Here is a 17,432-nt window from a genome sequence, read left to right on the forward strand (position 1 = left end):
ATCCCCTCTCCTTGCGCACCAGGAAACAAAGAGGGAAGAAAACGTCTCTTTCCTCTTCAGCAGGTCCAGACTTTTCCCCGGACTCCCTCCTGGCTAGCCGTGAGTACCACATCTTCTTTATCCATTCATCTGTCGGTGGACATTTAGATTGTTTCCATGTTTTGGCTATTGTGAAGAGTGCTGCTATGAACATAGGGGTGCGTGTATCTTTTTGAATTGTAATTTTGTCTGGGTATATGCCCAGGAGTGGGATTGCTGGGTCATCTGATAATTCTATTTTTAGCAAAACATGTATTCTTGACTTATCAAAGTCAAGTATTAATTGGTCCTTTTAGCCTCTTCCTAGGTGATACAGGATCTTAGGGTACTTTAATGTCATTTATCACTCTTCTGATTCATATGCCATTGTTGTCAGATATATTAATGCCATATAAATATTTTAAACTCCACAAGCCACTATAATTGCTGTTTTATATAGTTGCTCTTTATTTAGAATTACCCACATTCTTCTTTACCATTTCATTTTTTGCTCTTCGTTTCTTTCCATATCTCCAAGCTTCCTTTAACCCTAAAAACACCTTTTAGTATTTTCTTTAGGACTGGTCTGCCTCTGGTGAATTCTCTCTATTTTTGTTTGTCTGAAAATGTCTTTATTTCGTTTATGGAGGATATTTTTGCTTTTCTAGTTGTTCTTAGTGGGATGGTTGGTCCATATTACCCAGCCTACCATTACTCTCCATCAGACTTTTATATTTGGCAGCATCTGCTTCTCCTTTCTATTCAGTCTTACCTGATGTTGTGCTGTACATGCTTCATGATGACTTACCAAAGTATCATCGATAATATCCTATTAAGTCCGTCTTCATGTAAAGTAGCTTTGTATTTAGGAATTTCTTTTTAACAAAAAAATACAGTCAAAACAAAACTAAACTAAACCCAATTGTATTAGGTCGCTTTTATTTATGCCTCTCACTACAATTGGAGGCTATGGTTGTTTTCTAACTTGTCCAGTATTGCACTAATGGAAAAAAAGTAACCTAGATGTTCTCATCCTTAATATAGGATTGTGGGGGGGTGCTGTACAGAGGTGGTCTGTGTAGTTCCTGGGATGGGCTCCCTGGGGACAGTGATGATCTGTGTGTTAGTGATAGCACAGGCGTGTTCTAGAATATGATTTGTCTATGCTTTGGGAATTTTTATTTGAGCTTCTTAAATACACTAATATTTTATATCTGAAATACCCCAGAGACAAAGCCCGGGGGTGCAAAGGGAGTAGAGTTTAGACACTGAGCACCATGGAATAACTTCTTAAACTCTGCTTCTGTGTGCACATGGCTGAACTCAGTGTCCAGTGAAGACAACAAAGCATCCTGTTTTGCTTTATTTTTCTTATTTGTGTGTATGTTTCTTACTCTGTAGAACATGAGGTTCTGTAGCGAGACTGAAGAATCTGACATCAGTACAAATACACATGTCTCTTGCTTACCTTCAAACCAACAACAAGCTCTCAGTTGGACCCCCGGGGGTCAGGCAGGTACTGTGAATCGTCATAGTGGCTGGATGGAGACTGTACAAATTGGAGGGCATAGGCCCCTTCAAAACTGTGTGGCCACCCTTAGTTTGAGTTATTACCATGTTGGGATGTGGCACCTATATTGATTTCCTCTTTCCTTTTCCCGAGAAGTCAGAAATCTAGATTTTTATGTGAAATCTCCATATCTTTAAACATTAACAAATAATTCCTTTTTTTTTGGTAAACCGTACAATTATAGTTAGATGAATCACCCACAGGCCAGATTCCTCCTGGGACCACCAGTATGCTCCCTTTATCTTAGCTGTAATCTAGGCACTGCTCGCATTCTGTACCCAAGGGCACTGAGCATCTCACCTCAAGGGTAGCGCTGAGGATGGTTGTGAGGCTGAGATGAACATCTCCCACAAGTCACTTAATCCGGAAGCCCAAGAGTCATCCTAGCGCCTCCTTTCTCCCTGCATCTGGTCAGCACCCGGGTCCTATTAGTTCTAGCTCCTTAACACTTCATGTCTGAAAGAGTAGGTCTCAAAGTTTTCCTCACAAGAAAAAAAAATTCTAACTATGTATGGTGATGGATGTTAACTAGACTTACGGTGATCATTTCTCAATGTGTGCAAATAACGAATCATTACGTTGTACACCTGAAACTAATGTAATGTTAACGTGTCAATTATGTCTCAATAAAAAAAATTGAACAGATAAGCAACAACAACAAAACCCCTCAAGTCTATGTCCTCCTCTTCCAGACACTGGCAGTGCCTAGCCTGGGCTCTTGTTTCTTGCCTGTCCTGTACAGTGGGCTTCCAGCTCTGCACTTTCCTCCCTCAATCTTTCCCCACAGTCCTGCCGGAGTAAGTTTTCCAAAATACAGTTTGCCGAAGTCACTCCTCTGCTCAAAAATATTCCAGCAAGTCAATAAATTGCTGCGTCGGAAGGCTTCCCTTGGTTCTCCAGATCCACTCTCCACTGCTCCCCACCCTGTGCTGGCTCCACCCGGGGGCCTGACCTGGACGGACTGCATCAGTGGTCTCCCTTTTGCCCTCTGGCTCCTGGTCGGGTTTGGCCAATGGTGAGCACTGCAGGGGACTGGAGAGAGGGAGGAGAGAAGTGTAATTGTTGCCCCAGCTCCCACTTGGTGAGGCTGCTGTGGGCTGTAATTCTTGACCAAAGGCCTTAGCTTCTGTCAGCCAGCCCTTTACCTACAGCCTCTGCCTGCCCTCACCGCATCTTGCAGACAAGGCCCAGGCAGATAATGTGAATTATCTGATTCACAGGGCCTGCTTGGTACCAGACCCGGTGTGTTGCACCAGCCCTGTGGTTTCCCTGTACCGTGTTCTCATCTTAGTAAAGAGTGTGTGTGGGTTTTTTAAAAAATTGAGGTACAGTTGATTTACAATGTTGTATTTCTGCTGTACAGCAAAGTGTGTTTTTAAAATGCTTCTCAAATTATCCCCATCTGAATCTGCCCTCTTTCCCCCTGGGACCTAGTTCTCTGACCTAATAGGACGGACTGGATTGCTGTATACAGAAGGCCTGTCTCACTCTCAGAAGTCTCGAGTGTTTAGTTGGTGTTTCTTCATCTTGATGTGGAGAAGCCTTGGTTGCCATGATTTGGAACCTCTTCATAACATTTGTGGGAGGTTTTTTTTTCTTTTACTAGAACAATAGGTGGACTCAATCTCTAATCCAGCAATCTGAGAGCCAGGGTGACTGGAGTACATAACCAGGAGTGCATAAAACCAGGTCAGTCTCTGCCTGGCTAACTAGGGGAGGAGACTCAAGGAGGTGAGGAATCCCAGAACTGGGCCCAGCCTCCTATGTCGTGGGGCTGGCAGGAAAAATCCAGGGAGCAGGATGCTTTCTCAGAAGCAATCCTGGACCATACTGACCTCAGCCTCAGGGAAGCAGGGCTTGTTAGTTCTGTATCTTCACTCACTGGTCACCTGCAAATAGAGCTGCTCTAAGAGGAGAGTCTTGGTGTTGTTTTGGGGTTTGCCAAAGGAAGCAGGACTTGGCAAACGTGTTTGTGTTTGGGGAATAATGAGAAATATCGTGTGCTTGGGATATGGGATGCAGTGTGAGCCTGAGCTGCAGGGAATAGAGCTGGAGGATGAGACAGAGCAGGTCATAGAGAGCCTGGACGTACAGAACATGTGTCCTGAGGAATCAGTGAAGGGCTTTAAGGAGGTGGTAAAATAATAGGTAACACATTGGCTAGGAAAGGGTAGACCAAATCCTAGCAAGTGGTCATTGACCATCAGCGTAATGACGTGTGGATGTGTGTACCTTCCATTAGAGGACAGAATGGACCAAGAAGACAGAGGTGTATGCCTAGCACATAGCTTTAGCTATGTTAGTGTTTTAGGTATTCTGGTTGAACTGAGTTGTTGAGTCTCTGTGACAGCTTCAGTGACATTTTATGTCATTTACCTAATTCATATTTTTTAAAATTTGTTGTTAAAGATCTTAAGGTAGTATTGACCTGAAAGAATGTATTTACTGTTAAAATCTGGGTCGTTTGTCATTTCCTTAAATAACCTTTGTGGTAATGCTGGAATAAACCTTTATTTGATGTCGGGGAAGTAACATCCTAGTGGAACCTATTTTATTTTGAGTTGTTTTTAATATGGACCTGTTAATATAGCATTTCCGATAAGTGACCTTATACGTGAAATCTGTGTTTAATTGCTAACGTTTTTGCAAGACTGGTAGAGCTGTGCTGTTCATTATAAGTCACAGATTTAAGAGCTGTCAGGGAAATATTTTATGATTTGATTTATGCATGGGGATCCAAGAAGGCAAGAAGTCCTCGAGTCTTTATGAGAATGTGAGCACACTTATTCCTAAAATATTTTTGGCTTCTACCAGTCCTATTATATAATGAGTAAACAATATCTTTTCTGAATTTTTCATCCAAAATACTCCCTAGCTAGAACTTTACTTAGGAAAATATGACTTTCTAAGAGATCTTTAAGCCTGATAGTTTTAAACAAACAGCACAAAGTGCATTTTACCTCTTTGGATATATTTTCATAAGGTTCCTCTTTAGTGTTCCCCCCACCCCTTATAAAAAGAACTTTTATTGGGTGTTTTATTGCATAAAGTATACATGTTCATCGTATAAAACTGGGAAATATAGATGAGCAAAAGGAAGAAAATAGGAAAGTGTTGTAATTCCATTATAATTAGAAAATAAAGAAGAATCAAAACTAAAAATGCACTTGCAGTCCCATTACATGAGAGAAGCTGATGGGGACCTGTGAGGCTCTGCCAGGTGCTTCCAGCAGAATTAGTGTGTTCCCTGGAAAGTATGTGCCCTGGCATTCCTAACCGAGGTAGAAATTACTTCTGTCATCTCCTTGCTCTGGGTCCTTGTGTCTGTTGCTCTCAGTGACTGAGGGCTGATTCTGCCCAACCCTTCAGCCTCTCTCACGTGCTACTCACTGTCTTGAGGGCCTGATCCATGCTCATCTTCCCCGAGCCTTGAACTTGGCAAGCCCTTGTTATACGTTTGTGTGAGAAAATTAACAAATGCGTCCCGGTCTGTGAACGTCGGTCAAGAACGCGTATTCCTCGCGGAATAACTTAGATAAAATCAAATATTTTTTGAAAAACAGAAGTGTAGCTCTGCTTGCAGTGTAGAGAGGGAAAAAAAGTAAAACGACTTCATTGAGATATCAAAAGAATGTTGTGGTCAAGTGAATCACAGCAGCAGCTGTATTCGATCCAAGATGTGAAATGCTAGCTACGAGTGATGATAGGCTGGCTGCTGCCCTTGACTGGATTCCTGGTCCACAAGGGCAGGGGAGGAGCATCCATGAGCAAAAGGCAGGCCTTGTCTGGGTCAGACAGGAAGGGGTTCTGCCCGGGCTCCCCCACACCTTGGACACGTCGTTCTGCAAGCTACAGTTGTTCAGCTATAAAATGGGGATTGGTAATATCCACCTCAAGGGTTTGTTGAGAAGGTTAGAAAGAATGTAGGAAACATATTGGCAAGGGGTGCTCACTCTGTACATACGTGGTCGCTGCTTTGTGCAGGGCCAGATTCTTCAGTTCTTCCTTCCATGCCCACTTCAGAGTCTGGCCCAGGGTCACTGAGTGATATGATGTTGGTTGACTCAGACTTGGGGGAAGAAGTCTATAGATAGGGTTCAGATAACAACTTATCTTATGAAATATTAATAACTTGGAGTTTAAATAATTACTTAACGACAGATCATGAGGATGTCTGAAAAGAAGGAATTGGGAATTAGTGGTACCCAACTTACAAACATAGAAGTTGCCTCTGCAGGGTGACCATCAGGTCAGACATGGGGCTGATATCAGTCAACCATATTTTATTGTCACTAGATTTCAGAGCTGGGGCTGGCCAAAGTGGGGCTGCTAAATACAATACCTCTTCTCTCAGGAGACTCACCACCAGCCCAAGAATATAGACCCCACCCTACGATCCCTGATCCAGTTCCTCCTAACGGCTGGTTTCTTCCCACCCCACCACTCTTTCTGCCTCCTAACACTTGGTGATGGTGATTGGTTTTTATTTCATATTTTTATTGTAACATTAAACTGTGTTCACCGATTCCAAGTCTGATTAGTTGGCTGCTTACTTGGCATTAGGGTCCACTTACTATTTTAAAAAAGCAGAAATGTGCGTATGGAATTCTGTAAGATTAGGGAGCTGTGTCCAGCATGTTTATCAGGGACTTGGGTGGAGCATGGAAGCTGCAAAGCTGAGCAGAGTGGCTTGTAGATGGGGTGACAGGATCAGGGTGCAAACAGATCTCAGCAGGCTGGTATTCTGGGCCAAAACCAACAAGAGGAAATTCAGTAGTGAATAATGTTAAGCCTTGCCTAAGTAAAAATGCAAGAGAGTTGGCTCTCCTGTCATTGTTTGGAAAAAGACATTATTTTGAAGAAAGATACCTTATGCTTATTGAGACATTTACTTATTACATTTACTGAGATGCTGTGTGATTCACTCTATAGATGGCATTTTATTTAAATCCTGTTGGAGTAAAAATATCATCTCCATTTTATAGATGAGTTTTAGAAAGGTTAAGAAACTTATCCAGATTCACACAACTTTTAACCATTATGTGATACTGCCTCCATCATGAAATCCAATAAATGGTGTGACTAAAAAGGTAGGTAGGGAGGAAGGAAGGAAGGAAGGAAGGGAAGAAGGGAGGAAGAGAAGAGGAGGGAAGGAGAGATGGACACTTAGATTTCATCAAAAGAAACCTGGGTAATAGGGACACTGTGTAGTCTGTATTATTCTCAGATACACTGTTATGTCCTGGATGCTACATTTTAAAATAAAAAATGTGCAGACTGCAGAGCACGCAGAGAGAGGAGATATTCATGAGAGAGCCGGGCCAATTGAAGGTACCAGATCGTTTGAGAAAGCTTGAAAAGGTTTCTTCTGTAAAAGAGGATGGAGACTCACTGTCCACTGCTCTAGAGGATGTAAGTTCCAGGGAAGCAGGTTCTGTGTGGCTATAAAGAATACACAAATATAAATGTTCAGAAATGACCCTGGGGACTCTTTGCTCAGCTCCAATGAGATTTTTTTTTTTTTTTTCCCTGAACGTTTGGGTTATCATCATGCTGCTGGCATCAAAGGGGAGAGAATGAGAACTGGGTAGAAATTGGGGATATTATTGCTACTCTTTGGAAAACGGAGAATGATGAGAAGGGCAGGAGGACTGGCTGGTAGGTAGTGGTGGGGTTATAGCAGTGGGGTTTCGAAGCAAAATCTGACCATCTTCATGGCCAAGGAGAGGAGAAAAACTCAAGGATCCCTCTTGAGATGTCAGTTTCTCTCTGTTTTCTTAGGGGAAAAATATCTTACTGATTCAACCAAAGAAACCAAATGCCTGCATTTATAACTTGCCTATTTTAGTTATTTTAGAATCAAGATTCTTTTTTTTGTAAGCAAAGGTGGAGAAGTTATGGAAAGAAACCTGACTCTAACTATAAACTGAACAGATGGGATAGTGGGAATAAAAACAAATTAAAACAATATTGCAAAGAAATCTCAACTTTCATTTTAAAATATATATGATGATGGTTTTCAACTTTTCACATTCAACCTATCAGTATATCAAGTGACAAAATGAAAAATCAATTTCAGCTGTGTGTATTTTAAACGTTTACCTAAATGATTTGGACTCACCAACCTAAAAGCCCAGATGAGTGTATTAAACTGCTTATTGTATTTTTTATGAATTAAAACTTTATTTTATATTAAATTATAGACAGGACACAGTTCTTTTTGGTGACGTTGAGTGTAGAAAATCGAACTGAACAGTGGTCTAATTAGAACAGTAAATAGTATGGGTTTAATTGGCCCTTATTCCCGATGACAGACTTGATCAGTTGCCAGGTATTTATTCTTTCCTTTCACTTGACTGTTGCTGAAATATTGCCTCTAGTAGGGCTGCTTACTGTGCTATAAATAGGTAGCTTGGTAAGAAGCCAGGAAACCCACTGACCGGTGAGATGTGGATGAAAATTATTGGAAAATCTCCTCCTTGCTTCCAGTCATTATTTATTCATTTCACATTTGAAGGTCCTTTCTACAGATCCCTCTCTTAATTTAATTTTTTTTTTTTGTTTTTTTTTTTTTTTTTGGTTGGATGAGGTAACTTGGCCTAAGGGCTTAAGGAAATCTGTGCAATATCTAGTTGAGTCCCATGCTTCGGTTTACTAGTATGTCAGGGTTTCCTTCATAAACTCTCCTGGTTTCCAACTTAGAACTCACCTATTAAGTCCTGTCTGACTTGAGCTTTTCTGTATGTCAACAGGATGTGTTTTTGTTTGTTTCCTTGCTTGTTTTCAATTAAAATATTAAAGTGTTGGCTTAAAAAAAAAACAACTTAAAGTTCAGAGACAAAAGAATTTTAAATTTCCTAGCACCTGGAAGTAGCCACTGCTAACATTTTAGTTAATCTCTTACTCATTTCCTTAGGCATGTACACATTTACCTGTATTAAATATGATATAAGCTTACATTCTTCTCTAAAGATGGCCTTTTACCCTCAAAGTTTTTTTTTGGCTGCGTTCGGTCTTTGTTGCTGTGCGCGGGCTTTCTCTAGTTGCGGTGAGCGGGCTACTCTTTGTTGTGGTGCACAGGCTTCTCATTGCGGTAACTTCTATTTGTTGTGGAGCACGGGCTCTAGGCACCTGGGCTTCAGTAACTGTGGCACGCGGGCTCAGTAGTTGTGGCTCTCAGGCTCTAGAGCGCAGCCTCAGTAGGTGTGGCACATGGGCTTAGCTGCTCCGCGGCATGTGGGATCTTCCCGGACCAGGGCTCGAACCCGTGTCCCCTGCATTGGCAGGAGGATTCTTAACCACTGTGTCACCAGGGAAGCCCCCTCAAAGTATGTTTTAAAAGAAATTTCAAAATCCATAAAAGTTCAGATAGGGCTTCCCTGGTGGCGCAGTGGTTGGGAGTACGCCTGCCGATGCAGGGGACACGGGTTCGTGCCCCGGTCCGGGAAGATCCCATATGCCGCGGAGCGGCTGGGCCCGTGAGCCATGGCCGCTGAGCCTGCGCGTCCAGAGCCTGTGCTCCGCAACGGGAGAGGCCACGACAGCGAGAAGGCCCATACCGCAAAAAAAAAAAAAAAAAAGTTCAGATAAAACTAACACTATTATAGCACCACCTGGCTTCATCGAGTTGAACTTTTTGTCATAGTTGCTTCAGATCTTTTGGGGGAGGGCTGGGAGGGGAATAAAACGTTCTGTTGGCATTCCTCTTGTGTCCTTCCCCAACAGAGTGCACGCCGAGTCCTGCTCCCTCCATCCTTAGAGGCAATTTGGTGGGTTTTCTTCCAGCCCACATACTTGTACTCTTAGTACAGCATTTTCGTGTGGATGTTCATATACTTACTCCTTTATCTATAGGTGAAGAGAGAGAAAATGCTTTGTGTGTTTTTATTTTAATGTAATTCAATGTATCAGTCTTTTGCTTTGGGGTTTTCTACCTTTGTTGACACATCTAGGACACTCTTTGCTACATCAAGCCTGTATGATTTTTAATCTATAGCTATCTTAGTATTTTATGGGTTCAGCATTCAGAATATTAATTTCTGGAATATATCTGAATTCATTTTGGTGTCTTTTGTGAAGAAGTTATCTATTATTTTCTTTTAAACCATTCATCACACCGACTTGTGGTTCTATGTTATGTCCTTATACTTGGATCTGTTTCTGGACTCTTCTCTTTCTTACCTTAATAGATCTGAATGCTTATTGCTATATCAATTCTATACTGTTTGAATTGAGGCAATTTCCCTCTAATTTTCCTTCTTGTACAGTTTTTTCTTGGCTCTTGTAGACATTTACTCCACCAGATGAACTTTAGAATCATTTTGTTAGGGCCTAAAAAAATCCCCTTTGGGATTTTGATTGGAGTTATCATAAATTTATAGATTAATTTGGAGAGCATTAACCTTTTACAGTATCGAGTCCAGCTATTTAGGACTACGTGTTTCTCCATTTATTCGAGTCTACTTTAGGCCTCTTCGTAATGTTTTGTACATCATTTCTTTTCATATCTATACCTATCTATATATTTAAAATTTTTTAACTACCCCTGGTCTCTTCTTTAGAGTATCTTGATATAAGTCAATGGTGGCAAGTCCAGAAGACAAATTAATCCAAACAGCATATTCATAATTGAACTTTCTCTATTTTCGTGGACCCTGAGGCTTTATCTACTTTGTTTTCTTGGGGTGAAGCCTCTCTCAGGAGGTTCCACAAATCCTCCTGCAAAAAGGTTTCTTTGGAGTAAGCACCAGTCTATATGACAGACAGTGGAGAGAATTTCTTAGGTACAAGCTGGGACCCTGCTATGTAAGTTATAAAGACAAAATAATAATAATAAATATTATTTATATTTAGCCAATTTATTTAAATTTTGGAATGATAAAGTTTCAAATTTAAAACTGAGCTTGGAAGCCATCTGGATAAAACCTTCATAAGATGGAAAGGTACTCATGTGTCACGAGTTTCCATATAAAACTATCTTGTGTGTGTGTTTTAATGTAGCCATTCCAAAACAATGCATTTTTAGGCAACTTTAGTCTTTGTGAACAGCTTAGAGTAAGACTCTGGAAAAACTGGGAAAGCTTTTGGGATATTTCTAGCATTTTGTCTATAACTTATTGCATTTTTTCACTTTACAGACTTCAAGAAACACTCGTTCGGATGAAGACAAAGATAGCAATTGGGATGCTTGGGGTGACTGGAGTGACTGCTCCCGGACTTGTGGGGGAGGAGCATCCTATTCTCTGCGGAGATGTTTGACTGGCAGGTAAGTGGTGGCTTTTCCTGTTCTTCTCTGTGGGGTGTCAGCACCTTTGGATGGGTGAGGTTGGGAAGACAACTGGGCTTCTTGGCTTTGGAAGGTACCATGATGGTGGTGTAAGTTACCAAGTTACCATATTTAAGTTACCTCAAGTTACCATATTTAAATAGTAATGGCCGCATTTTCATGAGTGTGGCCATACCCCTCCACATGAGACCCCCAGCTTGCAGCAGCTGGGGCATTCCACACTTTGGGCTTTAAGGGAGGGGAGGCCGGCATGATAAGTCACTGGCCCAAAGTTGTTGAGACCTGGGGTAAGAGGTCAAGTCTTCTGTGTTCCACCCTTGACTTGTTGCCATTTTAATCACTTTCGGTTCACTTTCTCTGAGCAACCCATTGATTAAGAAGGTAATGCAAGGTCTGTGCTCCCATCTTAGAAATGTTTATGTTAAGCAACATTTGTTAAAATGCAAGATCAGCTTCTTAAAACATAAACGTACATTGTAAGAAACCCACAGTTATCATTGCTCTTGAGACAATTTGAGGTAATTCTTCACGGGGTAGTGTCGATCCCAGCCAAGGATTTTTACCTGAGCTCTCAGGTAAGACAGAACCCCAAGTGAATGGAACCGGATGTGCTGGTTCTGGACAAAAGAAGACTCCAAGATCATGGCAGCCAACTTCAGTTTGGGGATGTTGTCCGGTGAAAGAGGGAATGGACGTTCCCTGAATGTGTAAGGTATAGAGCAGAAATGCTCTGGATTCTATCAGGGTCGCTGTTTTATGGAATATTAAAGAGTGACCACGTACATTCTCATTTTTCCTTGAGACGGCACAGAGCAGGGCAGATGTGAGACTGTAGACATGGCCTTTGAGGAGGAGGTCTCTGAGTCCACTCCAGGAAAGCATGGGAAGGCTTCTGGAGTTAGGGTTGGTGTCATTATCTTAGGGCAAGTTCTGACTCAGAGCTTGGAACCCTAAGTAAATGGTTGCAGAACTGAGTCCGAGGATTAGTTTCGCAATGACAAAGTGGTATAGCTGCTTCTTCTGTGTTACCTTGGTGAGGAAATAAAGGCCCTCTAAGTGTGTCATACCATACGGATGTTGCATTGTACCGGGATGTATTTATCCTGGTAAGGTTTGTAATAGGGGGCCTTTGTTCCTGTGGGCAAGGGTCAGGGAGGGTCTTCTTAGGTAGGGAGCAAGTTCTTACCCACCGCTGGTCAGTCATTTGAGGGAGAGGTTTCCAACATGGAGACTGGCATGGGAAGGTGAGATTTTGGCATCTCAGTCCAAATCTGAGGGATCTGAATAATTTGCAAAGAATGGTAGGGTTCAGATGGGAAAAGAGTGGGGTTTATTTGTGTTTGTCTTTTCTTTATGGTATATGTACCTCCCCAGTCACCAACTAAAATAAAAGCCAAACCCCTCATATTAGAGCATTTTATGATTCCGTGACATTCATCCCTCATGCCCTGCCCTCAAAATATAAAAATCCATATCCTGTGATAAATGGCAAGGTAATTATTAGGAGTAATAGAAGGGATGAGACTACTTAAGCTCAAAATTTTGAGATCAGTCAAGGTTCTACTTGAATCACCGGTATAAATGATCCTTATTCAGCATCAAGCATCACTTAAACAACAAAAATTCCATAAATTCTACTTATCCACTGGCAAAAGAGATAAAGGTAAAATTTAAAAAAAGGTGGTATGTACTTGTATCTGTTAAAAAGATTTAGAGGAGTATATCAATATTAAGGACCATGAATGGCCACTTTCCTCTTGTTGTCATACAACCAAAATGCTTCCGTGTCTGTTATTTTATTAATTTAAAAAATTACTTTGATTTTGCCTAGAATATGACTTTGCCAAGTGATCTATCTCAGTGTGTGTGTGCATTTGTGTCTTCTGTTTCCTAACCGGGGTCGGCTGCTACTGGAAAGCCTTTGGGGTAGGAAGGGCTACTGCTCAGCCTCTCCTGCCTTCTCTGTACTTAGAAAAGGAGATTTGGGCAAGAGGAGCGGAGAAGGAGGAGGGGAGTTCTGCCTTGACTTTAGTGACCAGGTATTGACGTTCTCTGGTTTAGTAGGTGTTTAAAGCCAGCTTCATCTATCGTGAGCACTTTGATGGATTTTTCTGAGACAGTGTCTCCTCCTTCCCCCCAGTCCCTTGGGATCCTTGCCTGCAATTCGCTTGAGATGTGGTATTCGCAGTCCTCTGGCTTGGTAACATAGCTCTTTCCTAATCTTGGACACCTAGGCATACTCCTAGCTTCTTCCTGTTTATGTCTACTCACCCCCTCAGCGGCTGTCTTGGTATGTTCGTTCCTAAGACAACTCCATGCTGGCTCTCTTGCGTGTGGCCCACATCTGGTTCACTGGAAACCCTCCTGTGAACTTTGCTAAACAAACTCTCCAGTTCTAGGAGCCAATGCAGCAACACCTGCTCTGCTTACACCGGCCACTGCAGCTGAGCTCTCAGCCCTTAAATTTCTCAGGTGTGAATTAGACACCAACCAACTGCAAGAGGCACGTGTCAGCTGGTGTCCCTAAAATTTCTTCCTCTCAATTGGGGGTTTGCAGATTGAAGCCCTCACCCCTTCTCTTTCCGTTGGAGCAGGGTGAGGGGGTAGGATCATAGCATAGATTTCTCAAAGAAATCTTCAGAAATCCTTATACTATCTAAGTCTCCAGCTCCAAGATGCTTTTTATGCCTTGGTGTGGGTAAGGAGTTTAACAACTGTGAGTTAAACTAACACAGAGCCTGTCCTCATGGTTCTTATAATCTAGGGGGACAAACAATAAACAAGTATGTAATCAAATTATGTGTAATTAAAATTTGTGTCAAGGGGGTAGATAACACCTATCCAGGGAAGTCCTTTGTGCCGAGGGTCTATGCTGAGACCCAACTGCTGAGAGGAAGTCAGTTATATGAAGGGTGGAGGGTTATGGGACATAAAATCCAGATAGTGAAGCCAGCGTATGTAAAGGTGCTGGAGCAGGAAATGAAAAGCAGCTTTTATGCCTAAAAGACAATAGACAGGGGAGAAAGCAGAAGGGGCCAGTGTTGAAGAAGAAGGTAAAGAATCTGATTCTCAGACTTTTGGATTTCAAATACTAGTAAATTTTTCAAAAAAAGCATATTTGGAACTAATATAGGTTGTCAGTTTTTTATTTGGTCAAATAAAGACAAAAATAAAAACAAACAAAAACTCACCTATGGTCTACCATCACAGACTTTTCAGGAAAGAATTACAATCAGAATCTTTTCATTTTAACATTAAAAAATAGGACATAATCTTAGATTGAAAGACCTGCCTTTAAATTGAATTCATGTAGCTTTATAAAAATTTACTTTTTTGCCCTTATTTGTCTCACTCCACTTTGGACCATACTTTGGATGTAAGAAAAACTATTACAGATATTAACAATCTAATGATGGGTAATTGGGAACCAGAAATTGAGGAGTAAAACATAATCATGGACTTAGAACTTGAGACTGCAAGATCCCTGCAAGTAAACGATATGCAGAAAAATGACATTATCTGAGCCACATTTTTCATCCTAGTATTCACCAGTTTTTAAGCAGTAAGAGGCAGAAAAGCCAAGCAGAAAGCAGCTTCTAAGAGGCTGAGAAATTAAGCAGATTTATTGGCAGTTTCATAGTCAGTTTCAAATTTGAGTTCAAAACCCTGGTAAACATCTCAGGTGATCAGTTTGTATCCATGAAGGACTATATCCTAGGAGAAAGGGAATACCAATCCTAAATAGACTAGATATTACAAAGACTGAGACCTAGTCTTGAATTAGCTCAACCCTAATCTGAGTAATAAAATTTGTTGTTATTCCAACCTCCTCCAAGAAGCTTTAAAAAAGACACCCTGGAGGAAGATGGCACCAACCAGAGATTATACAGGTTTTTATAGATCATGCCAATGATTCAGTAAAACATTGCCAATCTTACCATGATATAAGAGCAAGAGGAAAAACAGATTATAGAAACAGGTACTAGAGTTATTGGACCTGTGTGTTAACAAAACAAAACAAAAACCCTGTAATAAATATTTACAGGATTTCACCAGAGAACTGGAATCCATAAAATTGAATCATATGGGAATTTGAGAATAGAAGCAAGTGATAACTAAAATTATGAACTAAATAGTTGGCCATAATAGCAGATTAGAAACAGTAGAAGAGAGTATAGGTTTGTAGAAATATCCAGGCTAAATTATAGGGTGGGGGGAAAACACAGAACATAGAATAAAGGATATATGGAACAAGATGAAAAGGTCTAAACCATGTATAATTGGAGTCCTAAAAGGAAAAGAGAGATAGAGAATAGGTTAGAAGTACTATTTGAAGTGATAGTAACCAAGAATTTCCCCAAATTTCCAAAAGTTATTGCTGTAAAGATATCAAGCCACAAATTCAAGAAACTCTGCACACCCTAAAGAGAATAAATATGCATAAACACATTATGGTAAAATCTTAAAAGAAGCCAGAGAGAAAAGACATATTACCATAAAAGGAGAAAAGATAATGTTGACTGCTAACTTCACATTAGAAGATAATGAAATTACCTAACATCTTGAAAGAAAATAACTATTACAATGGAATCCTCTATCTAGCAAGGTGAAATAAAGATGTTTTGAGACAAACAAAAACTGAGATAATTCTTTACTATCTGGCTTGTGCTAAAAGAATTGCTAAAGGGAGTTATCCAGGTAGAAGGAAAATGATCCTATAGGATCATTATTAAAGAAATAAGAACATTTAAAAAAATCTACTAATATGTTTATATGTATAATTACGTGCATGTATGTGTATGTGTGTGTGTGTGTGTGTGTGTGTGTGTTTGTGTGTGTGTGTGTGTTTATCTCCAAATATCAGGGATCTAGATTAGAATTAGGGTTTTATCAAGTCCTTTGTTAATTAAGTTCTCACTCTCCATGGGAAAAATGCCTTTCTTCTGTTTGGGTAAGAATCATTGCTTTAAATCTATTGCAGCTTTGTATCAATATGGAGAATAAATAGAAGTTGCAGTGGAAGGCATTTGTGGGGAAGGAACATTGCCTTTCTGCTAATGAATTTTTGTGGCTTTCCTTTATTTGGAGATAGTCTCTGCAGTACCTACATTTCCCTTAACCCTTCCAGAGTACCCCAGCCCGTACAGGCACTGAGTGTTTCACAGGGCCCCCTATCCAGTTGGATCTTATATGCATCTACATTTTTGTCTTATACTAGCCACTCCCACGGCATTGATTGCCAGGAGTTCTGGCTACATCATCTGTCAATTTGATTTAGTGAGTATTGGTGGGTTCTCCTGTGGATCTGTTCCACTTACTTCAAAGGCAGCCTTCTCTTTTGTGTATAGTGAATAGTATATTTGTATACCATCCTTTAATTTAGTCTTGTTCACATGCATGTTGAAGTTTCTGGCTTGTGTATAGCCTGTATGAATTTCCAGCTATGATGGAGAGTTGTTGACCTATTAATATACTTTGTTGGTCATTTCACTAGGCATTTATAAGGGGGAAAGAGCTCAATATATGTGCTTGACTTACCATCACTATTTAAAATCTTTCATTCTCTCTTTTCTTTTATGCTTTTTTTTTTTTGGCTGAAATTTTACCTCTGGTAATTTGGAAATATATATATATATATGTACACATATATATATATGTGTGTACATATATATATCCTGTTTTTATATTACTGATGATTAAATTTAAGATGTTTGAAAGCCATACTTTATTCTTTTGATTTCTATTTGTCAGCTGATGCATATTTTATGCTTTTCTTCTTCATTCCTACCCTTTGGGGCTTTGTTATTATAACCTGGGATCTTATACTCAGTTTCTTGGCACCATTTATTCCCTTTATATCTTTTCTTTCATAATCATATTTCAAACTATCGTTGAAACTTGTGTTTGTGTGCATACATTATTTCAGTGTTCATTGTCAGTATTTTCAGTTCTTAATTCCGAATCATCACTTTGTTTGCAGGGATATGTTTTGAGCTGTGCTTCTGGAATTTTAATGCACATATGAATCACCTAGGGATCTTGTTGAAATATAAACTTTGATTCAGTAGGTCTGGAGTGGGATCCAAGATCTTTCATTTCTAACGAATCCCCAGGTAATGTCAATGCTGCTTGTCCGTGGACCACACTTCAAGCAGCAAGACTTTATAGCCTTCTTAATTTCAGGAAAAAGTTGTGGGTCTTATACTTTATGAGTCCTTATATAATATATCTGAAAATGTCTTTCTCTTGACTTTACACATAAACAGTGAATGGCTTATTTGGGTATAAAATTCCCGAGACACAAATTTTCCCTCTCAAGACTCAGAAGTTCTTTTTCCATAAAGTTTGATATACAGTTTTGCTCACAGACCTCTCAATCTGGCTTAATTTTTTTGTCTTCTTTGGTAGATAACCTATATGTTCTGCCTGGCTGCCTATAGAAGGCTGTATTTTTCCCTTAGGAGTTTTACAATGTTGCATCTAGCTATCGGTCTCTTTTCATTTATTTTTCCTTGGCACATGGTGGCCACTTTTGCTGGACAGATTTAGATCTTTATT

The 17,432-nt window shown here is 40.3% G+C and overlaps 1 protein-coding gene across 1 annotated transcript in view; it reads left to right on the plus strand.

The window, feature by feature from the left end:
* Positions 1–17,432, plus strand: part of ADAMTSL3 (ADAMTS like 3) — a 371,609-nt gene that overhangs the window by 111,982 nt on the left and 242,195 nt on the right. Inside the window, 1 exon segment of the mRNA XM_007470069.1 lies at positions 10,726–10,853. Within this exon segment, the coding sequence (XP_007470131.1) occupies positions 10,726–10,853 (128 nt within the window).

The sequence above is a fragment of the Lipotes vexillifer genome, unplaced genomic scaffold (assembly GCF_000442215.2).
Source record: "Lipotes vexillifer unplaced genomic scaffold, Lipotes_vexillifer_v1.1 scaffold532, whole genome shotgun sequence".
NCBI classification, from domain to species: domain Eukaryota; kingdom Metazoa; phylum Chordata; class Mammalia; order Artiodactyla; family Lipotidae; genus Lipotes; species Lipotes vexillifer.